This window comes from Fukomys damarensis, unplaced genomic scaffold, assembly GCF_012274545.1.
Source record: "Fukomys damarensis isolate Sample0158 unplaced genomic scaffold, DMR_v1.0_HiC HiC_scaffold_28, whole genome shotgun sequence".
NCBI classification, from domain to species: Eukaryota; Metazoa; Chordata; class Mammalia; order Rodentia; family Bathyergidae; genus Fukomys; species Fukomys damarensis.
Window position 1 is genome coordinate 7,170,344 of NW_022900940.1, and position 26,149 is coordinate 7,196,492.

At 44.7% G+C, this 26,149-nt stretch overlaps 1 protein-coding gene across 4 annotated transcripts in view; it reads right to left on the reverse strand.

The window, feature by feature from the left end:
- The window catches only part of Pdzrn3 (PDZ domain containing ring finger 3), a 387,594-nt gene that overhangs the window by 31,151 nt on the left and 330,294 nt on the right, over window positions 1-26,149 (reverse strand). The window contains exon 1 of one of the 4 annotated variants that reach the window (XM_010629966.2): window positions 14,450-14,657. The exons of the other annotated variants lie outside the window; for them this stretch is intronic. Coding sequence (XP_010628268.1) covers window positions 14,450-14,518 — 69 coding nt within the window. The 5' untranslated portion in view covers window positions 14,519-14,657. Of the gene's footprint in view, window positions 1-14,449; window positions 14,658-26,149 lie in introns of those variants that run through there. 4 annotated transcript variants of the gene reach the window in all.

The following is a 26,149-nucleotide window of genomic DNA, read 5'->3' on the forward strand; positions in this document are numbered from 1 at the left end:
AGATTCTAATAAGATTACTGACATTTAGAAATGGGAGGAAAGGAGCTAAAGATGTAGGGAAGGTGTGATACGTAGGGGAAGAACAAAAAGGGAAAAGAAAAAAATGTGAGAGAATGAAAAGATGAAAATAAAGTGTTTGTAGATGGGGAGGGGAGGAGGGGGTGAAGGGAGGGCAGAGGTAAGGGGAAAAAAATGAGAATCAAGACTTGCCATGTAAAGGTACATGATCCCAACAATAAATGTAACTGTACTGTATCCCTAAATGTACCAATAAACTCAATAAAAAAAAAATAAATAAAGGGGATTTCCTGGATTTTGTGGATTTGTGCCTCAAAACCGTGGTGTCACCTAAGTAGTAGGCATTGTTCTTTGTCTTTTATCTAAACAAATAAAATTATGATGTGTACCATTTATATCAAACCTATTTTTGGCTCCCTCATAGCCAGCTGGTTCAGCTTGTGATTTATAGACCATGTGGTGAAACTTACAGGATCCTGGAAATAAATGCTGCGAATAGTATACCATGGTTTTAGCAGTACACTCACCCACCCACACACCTACACACACATTCTTAGCTAGAATGATCTAATTAAAACTACTAATAAGTGTTGAAAAAAAAAGCAATATTTTTTTCTTAAAGCAGTAATCATTAGTTGGCTTATCTAGTATCAATATGCTAGATCTTCTCAAACACCTCCAACTTCTTAAAAAGCATTTTAGAAAGTTGCATACCAGAGATTAACAAAAAATAGGACCAGAGTCTGAAAGCTTCCTCAAAGACTAAAGCTACCTGGTGGCAAAAATCCTGTCTTTTGCTTCTCAGAACAAATAAAGATGTGTAACATGTTTCAGTTTTATTCTGTGTACCATGAATAATGCTCAGGCACATACAAAGTTAAAGAGCAACATTTACTTTGTGTTTGTCCTGAAATGTGAAAATATTCTGTATTTTTAATTCAAAATAACTGTTCAGTTTGGTGGGGGAAATTTAGGCTTACCTGTTTTCCACTATCCTGAGATACTTCTCTAAATTTAAATGAAATGTTTAAAGGAAAAAAAAATCTCTCCACCCTATCAGCATAAAATCCATCTGTAATGTGTACGACTATTCATTCAGGAGGGCTTGCACACAATAATAAACTGGATATACTCTGACTGAATTGCAAAAATATTCATAGTTTGCAAAGACCCTTCCTTGAGACTTCTATCAATAGAAGGAATAAATTCTAAGTTGTCACCACTGAAATATGTAATCACCTAATGGTCACCATGGTAAATTAATGCATAATTCTGGAAAATATTGGCTTTGCAACAACATCCAATGAGAGTGAGTGGGAAAGACTGGCCCTGGAGACGTCAATGGGGGAAGATATAGAGCCATTATGAATCAAAAATAAACTTAAGTTTGTACTTCTTTCTCAAAGATTATAAATGTGGTTTACAAATGGCACAAAAAGAATAATGATGACATCCTAGAATATTTATCACCTGGTGAAATAGGAAATCAAATGACTTGTTCACTGGATGTCACAGATGTGGAAGGTTTTAAAGTATGGCCATATTATAATAATCGATCCTTGAATTTTTCTGATTAAATTTTGGAAAATGAGAATGGTGAAATAATTCCTTATTTTAGCAGCAAAGAACATCTGGCTTACAGGAGTCCTGTGACAAGTTTGTTGAAAGAAAGATGGTAAGGGAAAGTATGAACTGGGCTAAAAACAGAACAAGTTTCCTGCATACATATATGTACCATCTGAGAAATAGAAAACCAAATGATTAACAAAACAGTATTTACCTTTCTAAAGAAACCACGAATCCTTTCTTGGCCTCAGTCTCCTCACCTATCAGTTGAAGAATGACGGGGTGACTTTGTGTGGCAGGAGCCTTATCAGCCTGGTACCTAAGGCTCTCCTGGGTCATCCAGTGACCCCACACCTTGCTGCCTGTGGATCTTTATAGCCCTTCTAATACAATCCCACAATCCCTACCCCAACAATCCTATTACATCCTGGAAGTTGGAACAGAGCCCCCCATCTTTTCTTACCCTACGGAGAACTCACTTAAAACTTTCCAACTTCACTTTCCAGTCTCAGATTTAGTTACATGGCAGCATCACCCATCTCCTCAACTCTCAGGTCCCACAGAGGACGTAGATGAAATGGACACCTTGTATATGGTTTAGGTGACAGACTGACCTTGGCTACGTTCCAGAGAAGGATACAGTAGAGTAACTGGAGGGCTGACCATCATCTCACTTCTATGGTCAAAATCATTCAATAATTTTAACAGGAAACCTAAAAAGGGCTGCCTTTGCGAAAGGAAGGAGAACGTAACATTTCACACACAGGGGCCAGGAGGTGGTGTGTAGACTAAATCCCTATGATGGAGAAAAACCTGCAGCATTTTTAAGATGATTTATTAGACATGGGCAGAATTGGCTAGAAACCTACCAGGAGGAAATCATCTGGGACAGAATTAATGAACCAAACAAAACACTTGATGATGCAATTAGAGTCTGAGGAAAGTGTAGGGATTTATGAGAGGTGGGGAGAGTGTGCATGCGTGAGTTTGATTATGTCCAACCTGAGCCCGGAAAAAATGTTTGAAAGGGTAGAGTTATCAGAGGGTAGAAGGAGACGATGGGAGTGACATTTGTAGTTCTGAAGCCACCGCATAGTTAGCGCGTGTGCGCAGTGGGGTGGAAAAGCCCTTGCAGCTTCCTTTCAGCAAAGTGCAGTTGGGTCTGTGAACAAGCAGTGAGACTGCTGATGGCAAAAATATGGATCCTCGCCACTCAGAACGGCGAAGAGCAGCCGCGGGAGCAGGGAGTGTGCTGCTTCATGCAACAGTAAATCCCCTCTGCTTTTGTACGGGCCTGGCATTTTTCTTCTCAGTCAGTATATGAAGCTTTTCCCAGGCTTCATTTCTTCGCACCCGGTGGATGAGCTCATGGCAAAGTGGGCTCTGAATGGTGCCATCTGCTGAGTGTGTCTGGGAGAAATTTCTGGCCATATACTTGTCCTAACTGCTGTCCTGGGCTTTGTACACAAAGTATATTTGAGTATGACAGGGGCTAGCTTTTATTTATATGAATGTATAAGTCTGAATAGACATACATTTTAAATTTGGAACTGGAAAACACATGTTCCTTTTAATAGTTTTTTAGTTTGGAGGGGATGTGCTTAATATTTTCATTTCCTTTCCTAAACATTTCTTCCTTTAAATATGCACTGTAGAGTCTATACCACTATCCACACAGCTTTTTTATGCTTTCCTAAGTGTTTTCTTATGATCCAGCTGGAGGGGTATTTGTTAAATTTGGGATCACCCCTGGAAACAGCCCCTTCTGGATACAAGATGACATAGACATGTGCACACTGCAGTATTAGTAATGAAGGTTTTCCCTTGAAATCCCCAGTCCTTCTGCCCGGGGCCTCAGCCTGCCTGACAGAGCCAGGTTGCTGTGGCTTGGGAAGCCCAGCTTGGCCACCATGACTGGGTAGCAGCCTCCATGTCATGCCACTAGTGATTGCTACTGGCCACCCACCATGCTGCCACTGCTGTATTTTTATTTACACAGTAACACGGTGTATGTCTCTATCTCTGGGTAGAAAGCATCTGGAGGACCAAGATGCTATTAGTTTGGCTACTAGTGCAGTATGGCCAGTAGCTGTCCCCATTTGGCATGCTGGAGGGATCCAATAAAAAAGTGGAATAAATGCCTGAAACAGATCTCTTCTCCAACTGCACTGTGTATTTCCACTGATTCATATTGAAGTTTTGGCCTTTTATACTTCTCCTGAAAGCTCTATTCTCCATGCTTTAAAAGGAAAGACTTAGCACCAATGATACCCAAGGATGTCCATGTAAATTGGTCTTTCTGAATCCATACCTGTCTTCCTGGATACCTTCACTGCATAATTTTGGGCCCAATTTCCAAAGCTTTGCTGCCTCCACCTCTTCTAGAAACATACAGGTCCCAGTTATAGCACACTCACACATACATTAGAGCTCACTTAGACATTCCCAACACTCTAGGACAGTGGTGGCGAATCCAAGGCATACGTGTTCTTTTGCTTTTCGTTTAAGACAAAGGATGTTGAGGTATGGATTGTTTTCTAACCTGAAACCTCACTATTCAGGTTTCTTTGCAGTGTTAGTATTTTGCAATAAGTGAGTTTTGGGTTGCAGTTTGGCTCTTTTTTCACCATCACTCTATATGAAGAAGAGCTTGTATTCCAGAGAAGCAGAGGGTAAGATACAGAGACCTTTCCTTAACCACAAGAAGACCCCAAGTCTACCCCTTTCAGAAAGAGGGTCTGAGGGAAGAAGGTCTTCTGAACTAGCTCATGAACATAGTGCAAATGGCTTCTGGTCTCCCCCTAAGGATATGGTGTGGATATAACAATAAGTATATTGTTGGCACTCAGTAAATACTGCCCTTGACAACCAGGTGTTTCTAGACTGAGATTACTTGCAAATGAAATCATTTTCTTGCTCTAACCTTCACTGCGGTGAGGGTTCACACTGATACCTCAATTTAACTTCCAAATCTGCAAAACTGTCTCCATTTTACAGAGGGGACCACTAAGCAGAGTTTCTTTCTTGAGTCCCTCTGTGTTGCTTTCCTAGTAGGACCAACCACATACCATGGAGCCTTTACACTGGTGTACTATTTAATTTCTAACTGCATTTCTCTCTAGATTAAGCTCCTGGATGGCAGAGACTTCCATCTTGTGGTCTGATGCCAGGAATTCTGGAAGGCACTGCTCTGTGTGTGGAAGAGATCCACATCATATCTGTCCCGGACACAGATAATCCTGTACATGGTCCTGTCTATACCACCTACGAGGTGTGTGACCCCAGGTGAGTCAGCCAACTTCTCTAACCCTCCACCGAGGTGTCTGTTCAATGAGAATAACAAGAGCAGCTATGCTTTACGGGGCTGTGTGAGAATTATCTGGGATTCTGTACGTAGTTCCCATCTGTTGGCATGAACACTGCAGGTAACACCAAGAGCTATTTATTACCACTCCTATGGTGAGCACAACAAAACCAATTGCGGGAAATACTCATCTGGGTCTCCACTGTTAATTGTAAGACAAAGATTGCAATGCTGGAATTTTCCCTTTGGATGGTTCTTAACCAGGGTCAATTATGGAGTAAAGTTGTTCCTGAAACCTTGTGGCTAGTTGAGAAAAGGGATGCTTTGACTTTTTCATTCATTGCTCACTTGTAGTTTCCTCCCTCCCTTTACCCCTTGAGGGACAGCCACTTCCAGGTTCCAACCCATGGAGGATCTTGAAGAAGAAGCGTACGTAACTAGAGAGGGAGAGATTAGACAGACACATGGGACAGCCTAGACACTAAGTACTGGAGGTTTCCAGATTTCGTGCCTTGCACTGTAAATTGTAGATTTAGAAAGTTGCCAAATAGAAAAATGAAAGAAAAAAAAATCCTAAGCCAAGGGAAATAGTGGAATCTCTTGGTGACAAATGGTTCCAAAGAGGAACACGTGGACGTATGTGTGGCACATGGTAGGCAGAATGTAAATTGTATAGTCCATGCACGACACGTCACTGATGTTATTTTGTAACTAGGTAAAATGGAACATCATGCAGATGCAAGTACCACTGTGACTCTGGGAGGGGGTATACCTGCTAGTTTGCATCTCCTGACGCCAAGTGAAATATGATGATGAAGGATAGTAATTTCTCTACATTCGTGAGACTCCCCAAATAGAAAACAGCTGCTTGATAAGTAAAACTGGCTCATATTCCTCAGAGTTTTCTTTTATTAAAATTCACGTCACTGCCAGTGTTATGTGTCACAGCCACTGACACTTTGAGCGTGAGAGGAAAATAACTGATTATCGCTCGAGGAAGAGTGGGAATGTGTCTGTGTTAGGGTAAACTGCTTGCCACACTGGGAGAAACTGTGAGCCTCCCAGATGTCTGGCAGATTAGCTGCTTTCATTGGTGTAGTGCTGGGAACAGTAAGGCTTTGTCTGTATTATTTGGTTCATGTGTGTATTCACAACAAGAGAAACTTCTGCTTCAGACTTCTTTGGATAGAAACATGCAAACGCAGGAGATAAGTGTGTAAAACTAGTTCCAGCCGGAGTCTTACAGATGCCTTTTCTTCTTTTACAACAAATGCTATAGCTCGAGAGAATTCTTTTACAGCCAAAGAATGCTTTATACTACCAGAAAAGGGCAACATTTGTGTTTTTAAAAGAGCTTTACAACCAGCCAGCTCCTTCTGCCCCCAACTCTCATTATTATTTCTGATTCACTTCCCTGCAGAACTTGAAGTAGGGGAGGTTTTTAATGTATGTCTTCTTGGATTGCCTCTTAATATTATTAAATAGTAGTAAGGATAAGTTAAAAATTGCTAAGATATATTTGTGTAACTATAGAGAATGCTACAACAAACACTTGCAAACCCACCAGCCTTTAGAGAGAAAGGACTCTCTGTCCACATGCCAGCACCACACCCTGCCAGCCTGGGTGACGATCAGACCGTTGAGTGGCCAAGCATGGGCGGAGTGCCTAGACAACAAGGTGGGGCTAGGGAGGCACCTGCTCCACCGAGCATCAGCAACACAGCATAACTAGAAGGTGGCAGGGCAGACACTCTGCTGGTGATACTGAACAGACGGATCGATGGAGCACAACATAAAGGCCAGAAACAGTTCCAGCCATGCAGAGAAACCAGCGTCTTCCCTGGAGGGGAGAGATGGGCTTTTCTATATATGGTAGTAGGAAATCCATTAACATAAAAAATGAAGTCAGACTCTAGCATCACACCATATAAAAAAGTAACTTTGAAAGACACAGTTATGTAAACTTTACATAGATTTATAAAGTACTTTTGGAAGAAAATACATCCTTGTGATTTGGAAGTAGAAAGCACACTTCCTGACAGAGACACAAAGAACAACCCCTAAGGAGGAGGTGTATTTGATGCCACTAAATTAAGGGATGTGGCTCGCTGACAGACACCACCAGGAGTATACAAAGACCAGCCATGATCTGGAAGAAGACATCAGCAAGTGGGCTGGTGTCCAGACTATGTTTTTTAAAATTCTATAAACCAACAGAGAAAGACAAAAAAAAATCCCACAGAGAAATGGGCGGAAGCTTGAGTGGGTATTTCGCCCACAAAAAGTAAACTAAAAAAGTGCCCCAAATACACACACACAACATTATTAATAGAGTAAAGCAAATTTAGACGACCGTGAGACACCGCTACGTATCTACTTCACTGTTAAAAATTAAGCAGTCAGAGCATTCCAGATGCTGGCAGGGATGTGAGCCAACAGGAACTCCTCCACCACGATGCCAGGGAGCAGTCCTCATCAGTGAGACTGAAGAGCTGAACAGCAGCAGCCCCTGCAGCCACACTTTGTTGGGCAACAATGTCCTTCCTAACAGTATGTTCTCTTCTGGCGGGAGAATTCTTCCCATCATCATCCACAGTATTGGAAATTAATTAGATACCTTTCCTATTTACTGTTGGGAAAGGAATATCTGTAAGAATAGGAAAGTTTGGGATTTTGGAAGATACAGGATAATGGTGGAGCCTGCCATAATATGAAGGGACAGAACAGCCCTTTTTATAGAGAAAACTTCAATAACCTTCATTTTCCAATTTTCCCCTCATGAGCTCTATTTTATAGAATAGTTTACTTGAAAAAAGTTCTCCCAGCAGAATAGAATTTTTTTTTGTATTAATAGTTAAGTTTTTGATCTGCCTATAAATGTTTCGAGATATAACTTCTTTGTTGCCTGCTCGTCCCACTTAAGGAAATCTGTCAGAAAGCATAGGGAACCTGAGTTCTGCCTCTCCCAGGAGTCTGGGTTCACCTGAGGACAGAGGCTCTCAAGTGTCACCGTCACCGTGCCCTGTGGAGGGCTCCCCGCACCCGAGACACGTGGTTCCAGGCATCAGAGGAGGGCCTCTCACAAACTCAGCAATTACTCAGCAGCTAACTCTGCTCATTCAGGACCATACATGAAGGGCTGATGATGACTAGGAAACTCTGTAGATTCCTCAACACACAGATGAGCTGTATTTGGTCCCAACTGCAAGTCAAATCAAAACCAGTGTACACAACAAAGAACAATGATGCCAATGCTTTTTCGTCTTCCCTTCCTCCCTTCTTCCTTCCTTCCTTTCCTGGGGTTTGAACCCAGTGCCTTCATAATGACATACATCCTTAGACCTTTAAAACTTTTTTTTTTTTTTAAATGAAACAGAGTCTCACTAAGTTGCCCAGGCTGAGCTTGAACATGTGCTTATGCCTCACCTGTCCAGAGTGCTGGCATTACAAGGAGTGTATCGCCCTGCTTGGCTCAATAATTTTCCTTTGCTTTTACACTATTTCAGCTTATACTTTACAATCAACTGTATTTGGAAAAAAAAATTCATCCTGGTGGGTAGGCAACTGATAGAGGGAGAAGAGACCCTTTTCCCCAAGCTTGCCAGAGTATGCATGGTTCAGCGTGTCTTTGGTGAACAAGTGGGAAAGCAGGTCACTCCAAGTAGGTCAAGTTCATTCCTGACATTTCTCAGGGCAGCCCTTGGCACTCAGCAGCACAGCCTGACTACATTTCACCACTGTTATGACACCTGTCACATAAATGAGGGTGGTGCTGCTAGAAACTGGCTCTGTGGGCTTTGGAGAGTGAATGCTATGTTCCCTGCTTAGTCTCACAGGGGTCAGGGAATGCACAAGGCCTGGCTGGGCCCCAGTGTGCCTTTACCCAGAGCTGCTGATGGTATCTTTTGTCTGCCCCTGCCCCGTTTAACCATGACCTCTCCTGCATTATTAATGAATACAAGAGGACTCATTTATTAAAACTGCATTTCTTCACTGTTCCATATGTTTCTTTCTGCCTGCCATGGCAGGCAGGTGACATAATGCAGAGAGGGGGGGCTGTATTGCCCCCTGAGACCCCGTTACCTGCCTTGGGACAATATGCAGGTGGATCTATGGAAGCCATGAGAGACTGCGACATGGTCTCATTTGTCATTGCCAAAAACCTTCCCAGACCAAAGCGGGGCCTACTTAATACCTCCCTTATTCAGAATTAATTTGGTAAACAGCTCCTGGATGGTTGCTAGTTATGTGCCAGGTCTGGAAATACCACAGAGCAGAATGCAAAGTCTCCACCCCTTCATGGAGCTGACATTTTTCAGCGGGTAGGGGATTGAGACAGATGATAAAATGGGTCAAGTACATGAGTTGTGCTAAGTTCTAGAAAAGAAAGAAACAGCCACAGGTTAATGAGGATGGGGGACTTTCTTTGATCAATAGGTCTATAGGTAGAGGGTCTACCTGGCTGAGTCCTCAGGGATGAGTCAGTGAACTGCATTGCAGGAGGAAACAAGACAGGGAAGTCCCGAGAGGGAAGGAATGCGGTAGGTTCTGGGTATAGGAAGAGCCCTGCAGGACCAGGGCAGAGCACGTGGTATGAGGTTTGTGGCCACAGCACCTGGAGTGCTATGGGTCACAGGTCAGTAGCTCTGTTTCTTCTAAGTGCATCGTGAAGTGTGAGCAAGGGCTGAGCACATGGTTCTTAGTGCACTGTTGGTGACTGGCCAAACACACTGACTGAACAGAAAAAAATGAATGTCTTGGATCCCCTTTGTTCTCTACATTCACCATCTACTTCACACCGTAGTTGTTCTGTTCAACACCTGGTTCTCTTTCTAGTTCTCTCTTCTTGTTCCCCACTCCCTGCAAGCACTAAAAAATCCAACACACTAAACTGACTTGTGTGTGGTGGGTCAAAGTGGTGACAAGATCTTGTTTCGGTTCACAGTCTAACTGGGGAGCCCAAATTAACATATAATGGGGATGATGGTGGGCAGGGCATTGTGGGAACATGGAGTGTAGGGATACGATGATGGGTAAGGCACCGCAGGAATGCTCAGTGCAGGGATATACAGTGGTGGGCAGGGTATGTAGGAATGCTTAGGGCAGGGACCCAGCACTGGGCAGCCTCATGGGAACATACAAAAGGGCTTCTCAGTGGGGATGGTGGCTAACGGGTCTTAGACCTAAGCAAAAAGCAGGAGAACTTCTTTATGGTCCCTCCATGCTGTTTATCTAAAGAAAATACAGGCAGAAAGGAGAGAGGTAAACCCTGGGCTCACTTCAGGCTATTCATTTGCATTTCTTTATCAGTATAAGGTAGTTTATGATCCATTACTGATTGACAAGAAGACAAAAGCTAGAGGCAGATAAATGCTCATATTGAAAATGTGACCATTCTCAGCCACACACAGGTTCCATCATCCAAAAGGACCTCCTATTTGTCAAGGTGGGAAGAGATGGGCTTTTCTTGTTGCAAACTTGTTTGTTTCAGTGAATTCTGAATATAAAAAGCTCCTCCAACAATGCTTTTGGAATCGAAAAGTTGTTTAATCCAACAAACTACTACTTGCAGGAAAACTTTGCCCGGTTCAGCACTGCTGTGTGGAGGTCAAGTTTATATTCATCCAATTAGCTGCCATTGACTCTGTCCATACTCAATCATTCCACGACCCCGCTGGTTTTCAGCAGACTCACAGTTGCTTTCTCTATAGCAGTAAATCCATCTAATTGAGTACTGCATGTAGCTAATTAAATATGAAAATAAGATTGTGTGCAGTCAAGTTTCCAGACTACTCCATAAACTTGCTAATTCTGATTTGTATTTACCATAGAAACCTGGGATTTTCTAGCCAACTGGTTACTAGGTTGGTGTCGAAAGGGTCACACATTTTCTGGCAAGACACAGTCACTGTGTACAGCTTTTGCTTTTCAGAACTCACAATTTTAGGGTATAAGTTGATCTTATATTTTTCCTGTTTTTACTGAGAAGACAGAGAATCTGACCTTCTGCAAATCAGCCATTCTTAAAGCTGTCTAGGAACTCTGTGCTACCCTCTGCCCAGCACTCTCCCCTGGCACAGGCGAGGCCCCATGAAACCCTTTTCATGAGGTGACAAGCTGCACAGGGGCTTGTCTGAGAATGCAGGGATCTTCAACCACACAAAGGCAAGAGTGATTTTTTTAAAAAAGTGAACTGTTCCCTTCTCACCAAAAATGATTTATATAAAGATCCGCAGACATGGGAATCAGAGTGCGATTTCTTCATCTTTGAAGTGGGCTGAGAATGTGACGGGAAAGAGGGAGGTTAGCACTCAGCAGTGATGGCACAGAGTAAGCGCACAGTCCCCGACACTGAAGATGCTGCACAGGGCACTGCTGCGATTTTATGTTTTTATGCAATTTTGTCATTTTGAACATCTGCTGGTAGAGGCTAGGGGAATGTGTTAGTTACAATTGCTAGTTTGAAATCTGAGTCCCAGTGAGAATTGTTTCCCTGTTAACTAATCCAATTAGAAAGGACCACCCTTGTACAAAGAGTTTCTGGTCAATGTGAGGAGAGTTAGAGGGAAGGAATCGGACTGCTTGGTGTACCACTCCTGTTCCTCCTCCAGGCCTCCATCTAAAGACCTTCCCGACAAAGCATCCACAGACTGGCCTCCCTCTGTCCCGACAGGACCCTGCTGGGCTGTTTGGGTTCACCATGGAGTTACAGGCACTATGACAAGAGCCACACACCTGCCATTTGCTATAGCCCCTTCTACCCTGAAACTCACCCTTAGCTGCATTCTAGCCCTAGCCCTCATGCTAGGAGGCTCCCTCTCTCATTACCCCCAGCACATGTGATCTCCTGTTCCAATTTATCCACGTAGAAGATTGCACCCCTTGATAACCTTAAAGCATCTTCCTTTCCAACTTCCTCTTCCTTTTACCTTCATCAGTATTTACGTCTCCCGAGGCTAAAGTTTTCCAAAGCAAGAAGCAACTGCTAATTTAAAATTTAAATTTCTGATAGGAACAGGTCCTCTTCCCACCTCCCCATCCAGGAAACTGTGGTTATTATTAAAGCACAAAGAACTGCGGTACACAAGTGATCTTGCAGCCCCCAGAACAGGCAGAATGCTTGGCTTCTCTTCCCTCTAGAAAGCACTCAAGTATCTCAGATACCCTGGTGCCTCCTTAACATGCATGACCATGGCGCTAACCATGGAGTCTGCACTCTTTGCGATGCCCTGTAATGACCAGGCAAATTCGTGTGTTGTTGTTGCTGTTTTTCTAATGTGATTAAAGGTACAATGAAGTACGTGTGCAACAAGAAGCAAAGCCATTGTTCTGCATCATTAAGCTCACAGCAGCCCCAAAAAGAAATTGTAGGCAGCTTGCCAATGGCCCTAATGAAGAGCATCTCTTTGAATTATCTCTGGACGAGGGAAGGATAAAGTCTGAGCCCTGGAATATTTGATCCTTTTTGTGCTGCTGTTATGGGAGCTTACTGAAGCCAGACGCACTGGACCTTCTGGAACCATAATTTATGGAAACCTTAATTTCTCTGCTCTAATAAGGCTTTGCATAATAAGAGCAAGAATGCAATTATTAATTCCTGCAAGTGTTTTGTGAATTCCTTTATGCTATGGTTCAGGTCTCTCATAGAATAAGAGGGCATTTTACTTAGTTTGCACAAGGGTAATGGGTCCGAAAAGTAGTCTGAGTTTCCTGAAAATAAATCTGCATGACTTCCTGAATCGCTGACAAAGTGTATCCCAGATGAAAGTCATTTATCAGCTGTTTACTGCCTGATGCTTCAGCCAGAATGTTTCCACATAAACTCACCTAGTAGAAAAACAAACAAACAAAATCCAGGCCCCCTCTCTTGGGGAAGTTGTTGAGGGTGAGGAGCAAAATCAATACAGACAAATAAATGACAAGTCTGCAGACTGGCTGAAGCTGTGGTGGCTCTGCCTTTTGGGCAGTGCCACGTAATGAATACGTCTCTAGCAGTGACTGTTAAGTGCTACTTTGTGTGAATTAACGTTAAGAAGACCCTCAAAAAGTGAGTTTAAAAAACCACATAGCTATTTCATATGCAGCATCTAAAGCCTAGCTTAGTACCTTGCTCAGCTGGTAGCATCTGCCGCCTTGCCCGTGTTATTTCCGAGGGCCTGGCTTGGGGAATAGAAGCCTCCCCAGGCAGATCGCTGGCAAACTGAGGACTATAGCACAGCACATGGTCACCTGAGCTGGGGCGCAGATCACCAGGGGCAGAAGCACTTTTGCCCAAGACTCTCATGCCCCATACTGCTTTGAAAAGGACACCTGTCTAGAAGAGTCCTGAGCAGGAAGTTGCAAGTCACAAGTGTATTCCCAAGGCTTACTTAAGATGCTTGGCTGTTTGCATACGGTGGTGGTGCTGCGGTTGGCAAAAGTTTTGCTTTTCTAGGCCTCACTGCAGAAATCAGACACATGCCAAAGATACAACACCTTTTATCCACAGAGGGTCATTACTTCATTAGGTTTTGTCCACAGAAACAGCCAAATCACTCAGCTGTATCTCAGTATGGCTCTTTAGTGGTAAAGCTCCCTCCGGTGGCACCTGAAAACATGACACCTATTGACATGTTTTAAGTATAGCTCTTTAAAAAAAATATTAGTATGTATTGCTATAAATCAAAGAACAGACACCATTTTTTTCTTTGCTTTCCACAACAACTTTCTGCTAGTGTGATCATTTTAAAAAACATATCGGATTATGATTTTCTGATTACCGGAGAAAAAGGAGTTAGAATGATCAAATCTTAACTGCCAAGTTTGATTACTAACAGCAGTATCAAATCTCCTGGTACAGGATAGGACTTCAATGTCTAAAAAGAAAACACTCAACCCAGGTGGAAGGTAAGTTACTGCGTTGTATCATAAATTTCCCTTTTCATCTCGAGTGAAATTTCACATTTTTAGCAAAGGTATAGAAAATAGAAGTCACCTGCTATAGACGACAGTACCTAATCAGATCAAGTCACTTGCTCTTTGAGTTCTTTGAAATTTATAGAGAGACAGAGACAGACAGACAGAGATATAGAAATGGCAAGTGTGAAGCATCAGCTGGGACCACACATCTCATTACAAGAAGTTGCTGAAAGAACAAGTCAGCAGAGGCTTGTGCCCCATGGAAAGGAACGCCCTGGAACTATGTGTAAACAGAGACAAAACCCCGCAGGCATTAATCATCATCCTGTCTTCTCCAACTTGCTCAAAGGGTGTGTGACCACGCTTTGACCCTTCTAGTTGGACCCTGGAGTAAGCTCAGCCGTCAAGGAGCTTTGTGACCTGCTGCCTGAAACACAGTTTGTGACCATCAACATCGATGTCTATTCTAAAACATGGGCACCGAAGTCCTGCTGGAAGGGACATTTCCTAAGAGATTTAACAGAAAATCAACAGAAAACTCAGAAAGGCTGGCTCGTTCAGAACACAAAATGCACACAGAAATCCCCACTGCCTCCCCAGAAGTTCAGGCTGCCAGGTGAGTGCCTACACACATTGTCTACAGAATGAAATTCAACGCGTTACCTGGCAAACTTCATAGAGTAATTTGTACTGCTCCTCTTGCTTCTGAAGGCTGCACAAACTGCATCCCATGTTTAGATAAGAAACGTCAAAGGAGGGCTTCGGTACCTGCCAGCGCTCGCAGAGGCAGCTCCCTCAGCGAGCAGGCATGGAAGGTCTCTCCGAGAGCCTCAGGTGAGCCAGGCAGCCACAACTCTTCACATTGGCGGTGCTCTCTGAGGCTGGAAAATAACTCTCTGCCCCCTGCACGCTTTCTTTCCTTCCCTCGCAGCATGCATGCACGCACGCACACACACACACAGGCAGGAACACACACACACACACACACACACCCCGCTCCCTCCTCCGAGTGACTCTGGCAGCTGGATTGTGGTCCAATGCACACGCTATATATACTGCTGCTCATGCATATTAATCAGCTCTCATTGACTATTCATAACAGACAATGATACAGAAGCTATAATTGCCAACTATGACAGTTGAAATTTCTCTAATTAACAAGCAAGTGCTCCAGTGGTAGGGAATAATAAAAGACGCTAACAATTTTGCAAGCCATTTTCTGGCAGTTACAAATAAACATGACTGCAGTCTCTCAGGATAATCCCTAATGCATTTCAGCTAAGTAGGAATTCATTTTTAAATATATCGTAAAATTTCTGATGATATAAAATGTATTTAATGCTGCAGATAATGATGGCATATAAACGGATTTTATGGAAAGGACATGTTTTGAATGATATTCCTGTAATATTTAGTGCTGTACAAAGTTAGAGGAAAAATACTCCATGTATGAATAAAATATAAAAATTTAAATTGCAAGATCGATCTGTGAGTATGCAAAGTAGCCAGGGGTTGCAAGGAGAGAGGCTGCCCTACAGGTGAGCAGGCAGATAATCACTGCCAAACTGTATTTCCAATTCTGAAGGCAGAAAGTTACGTGTCGAAGGGAACCGAGAGGAAGAGAAGCAGCCAGTGTCTGTCACCTCGGCCATGAAGATGTACAGATTATTTCAGAGATCCTACCCCCCGGCTCACTGTCACTGGTCGCTGCAGATATGAATCGGGTCTCCCACATCCGCTCAGACTTCCGCAGCTTTGCTGCGAGTTTTGTGTCAAGAAAGCAGGGAGCTGCAGAGTGACACACAGAATGGGAATAAGAGCACGCTAAGTAAGTTTAGCCTTTGCTGTGTTCTTTCTCTGTCCCACTAAGTAAGCTTGATAGGCAAATATATACATATGTCAGAGCATTCACACCGAACTATACTCTCAGCCCTTTAAGTTTTTAAAGAAATTTTGAGACAAGGTCTCCCGAAGTCATCCAGGCTGGGCTTGAACATGAAATCCTCTGGCTTCAGCCTCCCAGAGTGCTAGGATTACAAGCATGCACCATCACACCCAGCTAACATTTTGTCTTTTCATAAACAGTTGGCTCACTACCTGAAGGAAATGCTTAGGTACCATTTTCTCAACCTCAATGGCTGATGTTTAAAATTCTCACAAGTGCTTCCAAAGCCTTCACCACCCCCTTCAATTAATAAAGGTTTAACTGTCTGCTCCCACGTCCCCTGTCAAGAGGTGTCACGAAGCCTCAAGAATAATGCTTCCTTTTTCCTGGGATCCCAGACACACCTGAGACGTGAGTAAACCAGTCCCAATAAAATCTTGCTTGGGCTGGTGGCTAGCAGAGGCATCTGATCCCATTGCTCAGACGCGGAAGGTGAAGCACAGCTGGGTCAGCTGGCGGGTTGGCTGAGAGAGAGAGGAGAGGAATGGAGCCTTCCTTTCAGACCCTTACCTTCACTGCTGGAGGCCTGAAGCTGGAGTTTACCGGCAGAAGAGGAAGCCATAGGTGCGTGTAGGCAGCAGCACTGGTGGCTGCCTGGATTTGATGCCTGGCCCCTGAGCAACTTACCTGCACCTCAGCCTCCTACCCTCCAAATAACAGGAGTGATATCAACTGTCTCCCAGGGCTTTGTAGCAGTGAAAACAAGAGCCACTCGAACCAAAGCCACAGGTCATTGTTCACTAGCTCCCATGTCCCAGCCCCATATCTGGTCCATGCTAAACCAAAGTACATCTCACATCCATCTACTTCTGCACATCACCCCTGACATGGTGATAGCAGTGGCTCTCACCTGGTACACGTCCAGAGCCTCCTAGAGGCCCTTTGCTTCTCTTACCTACCCACAGGGCCCTCCATGGGCCGGCTTATCCCCCACAGCCAACACGCTGCCTTCTACAAAGCAGAAACAGGTCCACTTTGCCACTTGCTTCGAACTTCCTGATGACTTCCCATCACATGTGGACTGAAGGAAGCCCAAGTTCTTCCCCAGAGCCTACAAGGCTGGTGAGATTGGTCTTCCCTGATCAACTTCTCCATACTCACCCTTTCCGCCGGCTCCTATGTTTACTACACTCCTGTCAGCTCACATCCTTCCTCTAGGTCCCGCTCTTTCTAGAACTGCTCTTTCTTCTCTTTCTGGTCAAGTTCTCCTACCCCCATTTCAGCTGAAAGAAACTTTTTGAGCAAAGCCGCTGCTGGGTCTCTTGTGCGAATCCACTTCCCAGTCCTCCCAGGTACTGTGTCCTCTCATCCTGTCCTCCTCCTTTGAATCCCTTCTGCGTCAGTGATGGCCCTGTTCCTCCATGCCTGTTTGTTCACTGACTGTTCCTTGTAGATACAGTGCAGCTTCCCAGGAGCAGGGGCTGTGCCTCGCTTCCCATGTTAGCTGGCCCCATGCATGGATAGAGGGTAACCAGGCAGTTTCAGAGCCCATGGAGCACAACGCAACAGGTGAGCACCATTGTGAGAAAAAAAAAATCAGTGCGGGGGGGGGTCCCCCAATCATGTTGGCTCCCCTTCCCACAGGTGTGAGGATTTGTTGTTTTACAGTAGTTTATTTGTTTTTTGCACATTCACAAGTAAATGTCAAAATGAGCATAAGCTAAGTGGTTAGAGAACTTTTACTCTTTGTTAGAAAACTTTCAAATCTTAGTGATAAGCTGTGATCTGTTGCATGCTATTTCACTGACTTCAGAGCTGTAGCCATCCAAGTTTTTGGACTTAGGAATCCTTCGTACTCTTAAGAGCTACTCTTATCTAGATTATATCTATTAATGTTTATCATCAGGAAATAATCTGAAGTTTAAAATATTTGCTTACTAATTCATTTAAAACCAAAATGATCCATTTATTCTGTAATATAAATATGGTAATATACTTTTAATGAAATTACTATATTTCCCAAAACAATTTTTTGACAAGGCTGGTGTTTTTCCCAAAGCGTTGCTATCTAGTGTAAGTCAAGACAGCTGGAATTTCACATTTGTCTCCGCACTCAAATAGCTGGGAGATCATGGCCTGCAGCCTCTAGAAAGCTCCACTGTACTATGTAGTCCTCGGAGAATGAGGAATAAAGGGGTGCCTTGGCTTTTCTATGAAAATAGTTTTGACCTTCTAGGTCCCCAGAAACAAATGTCCACTGGCCCCCATGTGTGTCTGAGCCACACCCTGACAGGCGGCTGTCCTGGAAGGAAACTTGAGTGAATAGGTTTTTCCCAACCTCATGCTTATTGGTGGGAGAGGAATGAAGGGGAGTCCAGGACAGATTCTGTGTGCAGTCACTTTCCGAGCTTGTGACTAACCTGTCATTTGAAGTCAATACAAAACACTCATGTCCTCCCTATCCCTGAAAGAAGACTTAGCAAAGCGATTACCTGCAAGAAAAGTACCCTAAACTCGAGCAAAGTGTCTAGCTTATTTAGAATGCTGTTGCATTTTCAAAATGCTGCTTGCACGGAGTCTGTAAGAAACACACAACAGAAGGATTGGGAGAAAAAGAGGTTCACCTGGATGATGCCACACACCATAACAGTAACACTGATCCAAGAGGCAGTGTAAGGGCACAGAAAGTCCTTTAGCAACAGGAAGTTATCTGTAACCGAACTGTTTCTGAGAGAACAGCTGTCCCAGGAAAAATGAAGAATTAGCAGCTGCACAAAGGCACTCATTGTTCGGTGAAGATGCTTTAAGTCCTTTTCCAAATTAGTAATCACATCATCTGAAAGTGCCTAATAAGCTTGCCAGAGCACAAGGCACTTTTCTCGGGTGCTCTGTACCATCAGACGCCTGCCTCTTCCTGCCTTCATGGAAATTAAAAATAAAGTGCAAAGAAGGGTCACCAAAGAACATACATATAGCAAGTCAAACAGAAGAGGCGCAGAAGAAAGGGCTGAAGGTGGCCAGGGAATATCCTTAATAACCATTCTTTGGACTTCTGTAAACCATCAGGATACTGCCAGAAGTCTGCTGATGTCAACACGAACTTGCCTTCACTTAATTGCCAAAAGCTATCTACTTCAAGTATATTATTTTCAGCAGACTGTCTGTTACCTGAAATATGACCTAGTTTTCCCCAGTGTATGAAGAACACAGGTCTCATCAAACTCCAGACTTCCAGCTGAACTGGATGGACTTCTGGGAGAAGCCGTGAAGAAAAGAAGTGGGCCAACAGGGCCGAGGCAGCGAACGAGTCCATCTGGAGCAGTGGCACCAGCAACACTACCTTTGGCATCACTAGTGAGTCAAGGGACAGATTCCAACTCCCCCAGATCTCCTGGCTCAGCTGGTGGCACCACCTGGCTCTGCCTCCTCTGGATCACACTGGCACACTGCCGCTCCTAGTGTCCCCGAGATGTGTACCGTGGGGTCAGCGGCACTTAGGTGGTGAGGTTCTTCATGCCTCCACATCTGTGTGTGGGCTGTACCCTGTGCCTGGAAGGCACAATGCCACAGCCCACCTCCAACAAGCCCCCAAGATTTCAGCTCCTCCGCCTAGCAGCAGGCACCTCTCCTGGGGCAGGGGGCACATTGAGAGGTCACCGTGTCTGCATGGCTTTCCTCCTCCCTGGAGTGGCTCCGGAGTTAGAACCAGGCCTTGTGCAGCTATTGATAACCACTGACCCATTCTGGTGAGGTTGTTTAATAAATCATTAATGCATCTGGCACCAGATATTTGTTGAGGGCCCCCTCATACCTGGTGTTTTTCTATTCTGAGATCAGGCCAAATGGGTAATGGGGTCCAGCCTGTGCAAAGAAGTCTGTTCCCACACGGCCAAAAGACATAAACTTGGCAAAAGCACCTTTTTCCTGCCTTCAGAAGGACAAGTATTCCTGTAAATCCTTTATCCTTAACATGCCTAGAAATTCTGAATAACAATCTATTGAGGAAATGCTTTAGTGGCTTCTAGTTAACTCTCACTACATCAAGGTGACTTTTTGACAGCTTATCTGAATTATTCTTAGCAAGTGGTCCCTGGTTCTTGAAGAGGAGCAAGAGGTGGTTACAAAACCAAGTGTGGATGAAAACCATGTCATCATAGCAAAGAAAAAAGCAACTTCAAAGATGTGAGAAAACATTAAAAAGTCAGGTAACTTGAAAAACTACATAATAGCAGCTATTGGTGTGGTTCAAGTTCTGAAAAGCTCTATAAGCTCAGAACATCTGTGCAGGCCTTCATATCTTATTTTGAAAAATGAAAGGATATTCTTTCTTTGCCAGTTGAGGGACCATCGTATCCAGGGCATTTTCTCTGGACTCCAGGTCTCTGATGGACACAGCCCTGGCTGCCTGCACGGGATGAGGCCTGTGCCATGCCCACCAAGAAGGTGGCTAAGGCGAGGGGCAGACAGCTTGCTGTGCACATGCCAGGGCTGCCCCCAGACGCCAGGCCAGGAGCACGAGCACCTCTCTAAGGCTCGCTCAGCAGACCGTGAGACAGGCTGCTGCACAAGAATGTGGAAAGAGCAAGAGGACCAACACTGAACACAGGTACCTATGTCCTTGGCAATGGGAGGAAAGAGATCCAAGGGCCAGAACTTCAACAGAAAAGTCTGAGTTTTCTCATAGGCCTGTGAGGTGCCTTCATGCCTTGGAGCCCCACGGCGTACTGTGTGTCCCAGATGGGGCCAGACCCCCTTCTCGTCTCAGTGACAAATGGGTGTACCCACTTACCCAAGTAGATTGGGACTTCCTGAGCGCGGGTTCCTAAGTTGTCTCGGAACAACTCTGCTGTAACCTCCAGCTCCAGGAGGCCCTCACTTCCTGTGTGGGGTTAGCAGGGGTGCGTTCCTTCCTGAACAAGGATGTACACACTGACTGTGGTGTGAGTGTCTGAGTGGGGCAGGGACACAGGATGGGTGGACTTGGTTACATCTGGCAGAACCACCTACACGGAGTGTGGGGCGTGCAGAGCCTCTCGGGAACAGGGTTTGCCTTACAGCGGGGTGACCAGCCCACTCCAGGGTTGTGAGGAGGGCTTATTAAAGGAGATAAATCTGTGTGTTTTAGAACACCGCCTGTATGTGTGATATAATAAAGCAAAGGGGACAAACTTGAGGGATTGAAAAGTCCTTCCAGAATGTTCCAGTACAAGTTGTAGTAACCTTTTACCACGAGGGCCAGAGAGTAAATTTTTAACATTTTGTGGACAAACAAGCAAAATCAATAGCATTATGGAGGGGTTTTTGGGTGTTGTTTTTGAGACAGCGTCTCAAAACTACATAAGTAGTTTAGGCTGGTCTTCAACTCACTATGTAGCTCAGGCTGGGCTTGAACTCACAGAGATCCTCCTGCCTCCGCCTTCCGAGTGCTGGGATTACAGGTGTGCGTTACCACACCCTGCAAAGGTATTTTTATAACAGCCACTTAAATTTACAAAATAGATTCATGATTTTCAGGCCCTAAACCAAGATATGACATGTGATGCGTTGGGCCTGTGGATACAAATGTGCCAACAAGACCATCAAAGACAGCAAAGGTACTTCAGCATTCACTGATGATACAATGGGTGATAACTGGCTTCTCATCCTTGTTTTACCCAGAAGGGAAGTGAGGCTCAGCAATTTAACCAAGAACACATAGCACAAGTAGATGAGATCAGAATTTGGCTGTGTAACCCCAAAGCAGGTAAGACCTGATATCTTCATTAGGAATGTTGATGCAGGCAGGCAGGCTTTAAAAGCTGGCTTGTTGGGGAAGGAGCTACGACAGAAAACAGCTGAAGCAACACAATATATGAAGGATATCCTGATCAGCACACACAGTCCATGGATAGCTGGCTTTGCCCACAGGACCAGGCATAGGTTGTGGAACCTGTGGCATGGCTCTGTCTCCTGCTGGATGCATCTCTCCCTTTTCACGTTTATAGCCACCACGCCACACAGTCTGGCCCACAGAGGCCCTTGCCATGTCTGGGGGACATGCAGTACCTCACATCTGCCTGGGTCTCTGTCCATGTGATGTGATGGGTACATTAAAGGCTTCAATCTGACTGGCACACGGGGGTAACAGACAGTGGCTCTGAGACCTTGGCCAGGGTCCCCACCCTGGCAGTTGTCACAGGCCTGTGGACATCTTGTGGGCCTGCTCCAATTCTTGGACGTGGGATTTCGCCCACCAGCAAGAAAGGAGATTCAAACCTGAAGTCCAAGCAAGACAGATGGAAGAAAGGGAGCTAAGTAAATATTGGGGGCAGAGGAGAAGGGGGAGATGACCACAGAGGGTGTCAAGACAGAACCTGCAGGAATTCAGACAAAGGTACATGGATGATTTAAACCAGGCCTAGCTGCAAACCAGGCCTAGCTGCAAGGAGAGAGAGCTCTAAAGAAAGTGGAAAGCAAGCGACCAGATGAAGAGAGCATGAAGAGGCAAGAGGGAGAAATTTGGAGCTAGAGCTGGGGCTTCATTTGAAAACAGCACCCAATGTGTTGCTGAAACTTCAGAGAATAACGCATCCTCCAACTATTACTAACAGCCAGACATTATAAAACCTCAAGGGAGAGATGATCTCATTTCATTACCTTAAAAAAAATTAAGCTAGAGGTTTCAAACTGGATGCTGGACCAGTTATAGTATCTTGGAAACTTAAACACAAGAGCCTCAGTGGGAGGCCACAAGCAGAGACCGTGGTTCAGCCTGTTCGGGCCACCTTCCGCCTCCAGCAGGGGAGGCTGTGTGTGCTGTGAGCTCACTTCACGAGGGGGCGTGGGAATCAGGCTGCTCCCCGCCTCACCCCACCAAGGGCCCAGGGACGGCAGGAGAACAGCAGTGGTGACGTCTGTGACATGGGTGGAAAACAACCTTCACCCCATACCTTCCACCTTCACTGCTCATTAATCACCTACCAGGAGCCAAGCGCTGCTGTTTAGTGACAAAGGAAGCACACAGTCCCTGTCCTCAAGGAGCAGCCACCTGCCACCACCATAGGACACCAGCCACTCCAGCCAAGTCCCCCATGGCTTCCCAGCTGCTGCATTCCAACCCCCTCTCAGACCTCAGCCCAGTGACATTTCAGCAGCAACGTTCCACGTGGAGTCTTGTCATTTCTCTATTTGTACATTTCCAACATCCAGCCATAGGGAGCCACCTTGGTCTTTCACAAATGGTCTGTACTACTATTTACACAGTATTTTTCTTTAAAGTTATTTATTTGTATTACTTAACTGTGTCTTTGAAATAAAATTCATACTTGCTGTATGAAAAATTACTATGAGGGCCAGGAACTTAGCTCAGTGGTGTCGCACCTGCCTCACAAGCGCAAGGTCCAGAGTTCAATTACCAGCACCAACAACAAACCAAACCAACAACAAAACAAAAACCCCAAAATTACTATGAAAATAATCATATGGATTTCAAAAAAAGGCTCATTCCATACCCCACAATTCTGATGCCCATCATGTTTTATCACATTTGGAATGAATGTCCACTTGGCACTGAATTCCAGCCTCACTGGGAACTTTCCTACATTTTGCCAACATTCTCTGTCTAGCTTCCATGCCCTCCCTGTGCTTGGGTCTGCTTTCTGGTAGATGACCCCATTCCTTTTGTTCCACTGTGCATTTATTGACCCTGCTCATGCTACCTGGACTGTCCTCCACACAGGCCTCTGCTTGTTGAAAACTGAGCTCCCCTCATCCAAACCCTATGTTCATGAAAGCCGACCCCATCAACACCAATCTCCAATTCCCAGCTGCTTAGCCAGAACATTTAGTGCGCTCTCTACTGTGCCAGCTTTCTGGGGCATGCCCATCCATCCTTCTAGTCATTTAATTCACATGGGCAAAGACCATACAGAAATGGTTTATATATATTATATATCATACATATTATAATATGTAATTATATAATTATTATATATCATATATGTGGGTTTGGGATACCGCAGTGATTATGACCAGCCCTTTCCTTCTAAGAGGAAAGCTACAGGTTCCTGAGGACAGAAATCCCACTGTAGCTTTATTACAGTGATTCATCAATAAGCAGGTACTTACTGAGCCTCTGTACTACTCATGATATCAGCTGAGGGAGTGTACAAAAACTGCAAGAACTTGTGTCTGTACACAGGAGCTTAATACTTCTGTAAAGGGGGAAAGGAGAAGTCCGAGACCCTGAGAGAAGAGACACACAGGGAGAGGAGGGGGAGGATGGTGTCTCCAAACCCCAACTGAGACAACTACAGAGCTGCTGGGGGCTTGACATAGTTGCAGTTGTAATATTCAGAGAATTTAGACATAGAGTGAACAATCCAGGCTGTATCCACATTTGAGGAGCATCAAAAGGACAGCTTCTTTTTTTTTTGGTACCAGGGATTGAACTCAGGTCCTTTTTCTTGCAAGGCAGGCCACTGAACCACTGAGCTAAATCCCGGCCCTAAAAGGACAGCTGCTTGAGAGGTGGAGTTGGGGGACGGGGCTGTGGTGCCTAGGAAAGAGAAGTCCTCAGGAACGACAGTCTTACAGGTGGATGACAGACGAGGGAGAAGTGATGCCTGAGGAAGAGGCCTGTGACTGTTATGTACTGGGCCGAATGTGGGGAAGACATAAAATGGTGAGGTAACACTAGGGCAGAGCCAGGAAAGCCCAAGCTGGAACCAGAGGGAAATGTGGGCTTACAGCACAGCATCCTTTCCAGCAGCCTCTAATGGAGTCTCTGGCTACTTTGGCTGTAGATGTCTGAAGGAATTTGGAGAGCAGGAGAAGCACGCATGGGATGGATGACTTGGGCACTAAAGGAAGCTCGTTCAGTGTTTTAAAGTCACTCTGAAGTTAAACAAGTAGCAACAAAGGAGAGTTACTTGAGGGGAAAAAAAAAACATTGCAAAGTGAGGCTTCATTCATAACTCATTCATACCTATAAGGTTCATGTGCTACCAAGTCTGAAATTACTTATCAAGCTTCTACCCTGGATTTACTCTCTATATAAAACAGCACTTCAGAGGATAAGTAAACACCGTTATGACCAATGGTTTAAGAGAAAAATGCTTCCACAAATGGCAATCCTAATTTTTTAACATTCTCTGGGAAAGTATAACAACTCGGTATACTTCAGAGCCAGATAAGAACTATTGACATTGTACTTAATCTTTAAAACTGATATACGTGTGTCCAAAAGCTAATAAAGTTCCCTCTACTATAAATGGGGGGAAGTAAAACACTAGATCACTGGCAACACATTCACTTAGGATTCTGGTCTTATGGCCAAAGCCCAGGGGCAAGGAAAATTGAAGTGATTTAAAACAGTCCCTCATAGGATATATCTGATATTAGTGAGCTTTCTGAAGTGAAACAGTAATATCCGAGAGATACAAAGGTGTAAAACCCATTAACCTGCGTCCAAATGTTTTGATGCCTTGACCTCTACATCTTTAGGTGATCCGCCCATAGGGGCAGGCAGAAGTGCGCTGGGTAACATCAACTAGAGAGCTGATAAGTGGGGTGCTCAGAAACCACCGTTTATTTTTTGGAACGAACTAAGGAACATGAGCAGCTTATTTCATTGTACACCTCTCACAGCAGAAGTGCCCTGTCAGCACTGTGGACTGTCACCCCTCCCTCCACCTCCGTCTGCCTGCCCTGAGACCCACCTTGGGGCGAGGCACTGAATTGAGAGAGGAACAGAGCTACACGGTGATTGCTCCTTCAAAGCTTTTCCTGATCACGCCCTACCAGGGCCCACCAGTGTGCAACGTGAGCCAATTATTAATCATATCTTGTGCTCTATAGAAGATCAATAGCACTCCATCATCTGGATTCCACAGACTGGTGAAATTAAAGGGGAAAAAATGCCAAAGACCAACTGAATGGTCATTTCCTTTCCATTTGTACTAGTGTGGAATTCTTCCCACTTCTTGCTTACCTCCTGAAAAGAGACAATTTTGGGCAATCCATTAATTGGTCTCTGCTAACTTCCCTTCGCCTGTGGTTTTTATGGGTGTAGAACAAAGTCTACAGCCCTTCAGAACTGCACGTGCTTGGATTGCCCTCCCCTCCCCTGTGCTCCCTTCCTCAAGTGACAGAAGAAACAGAGGTCTCTCTCCCTCCCTGAGAGCTTGGCTCTTTGGACTGAAAGGCATGTGCTCCCAGATGGTCCTGGTCCTCCTCCTTGCCAGAGCTGCTTGTCCCAGTCTCCTGCTGCTGGCTCCCTACTCCACAGAAGCACGTGTTTCCAGAGACATATTAAAGACTCGAATAGTCAAGGCACCACCTGCCTCCTCCTTCCTTGTACTACCATCTCTCAATGGTCACACTAACCTGTTCCTTTTTCTCACCTCCATTCATGTGGTTTGGTTTGCCCTCCCAGCCCCTCCTCCCACAGCCAAACACTCCACACACTATCCAGTCTAGAGCCATGATGAGCTCTCAAT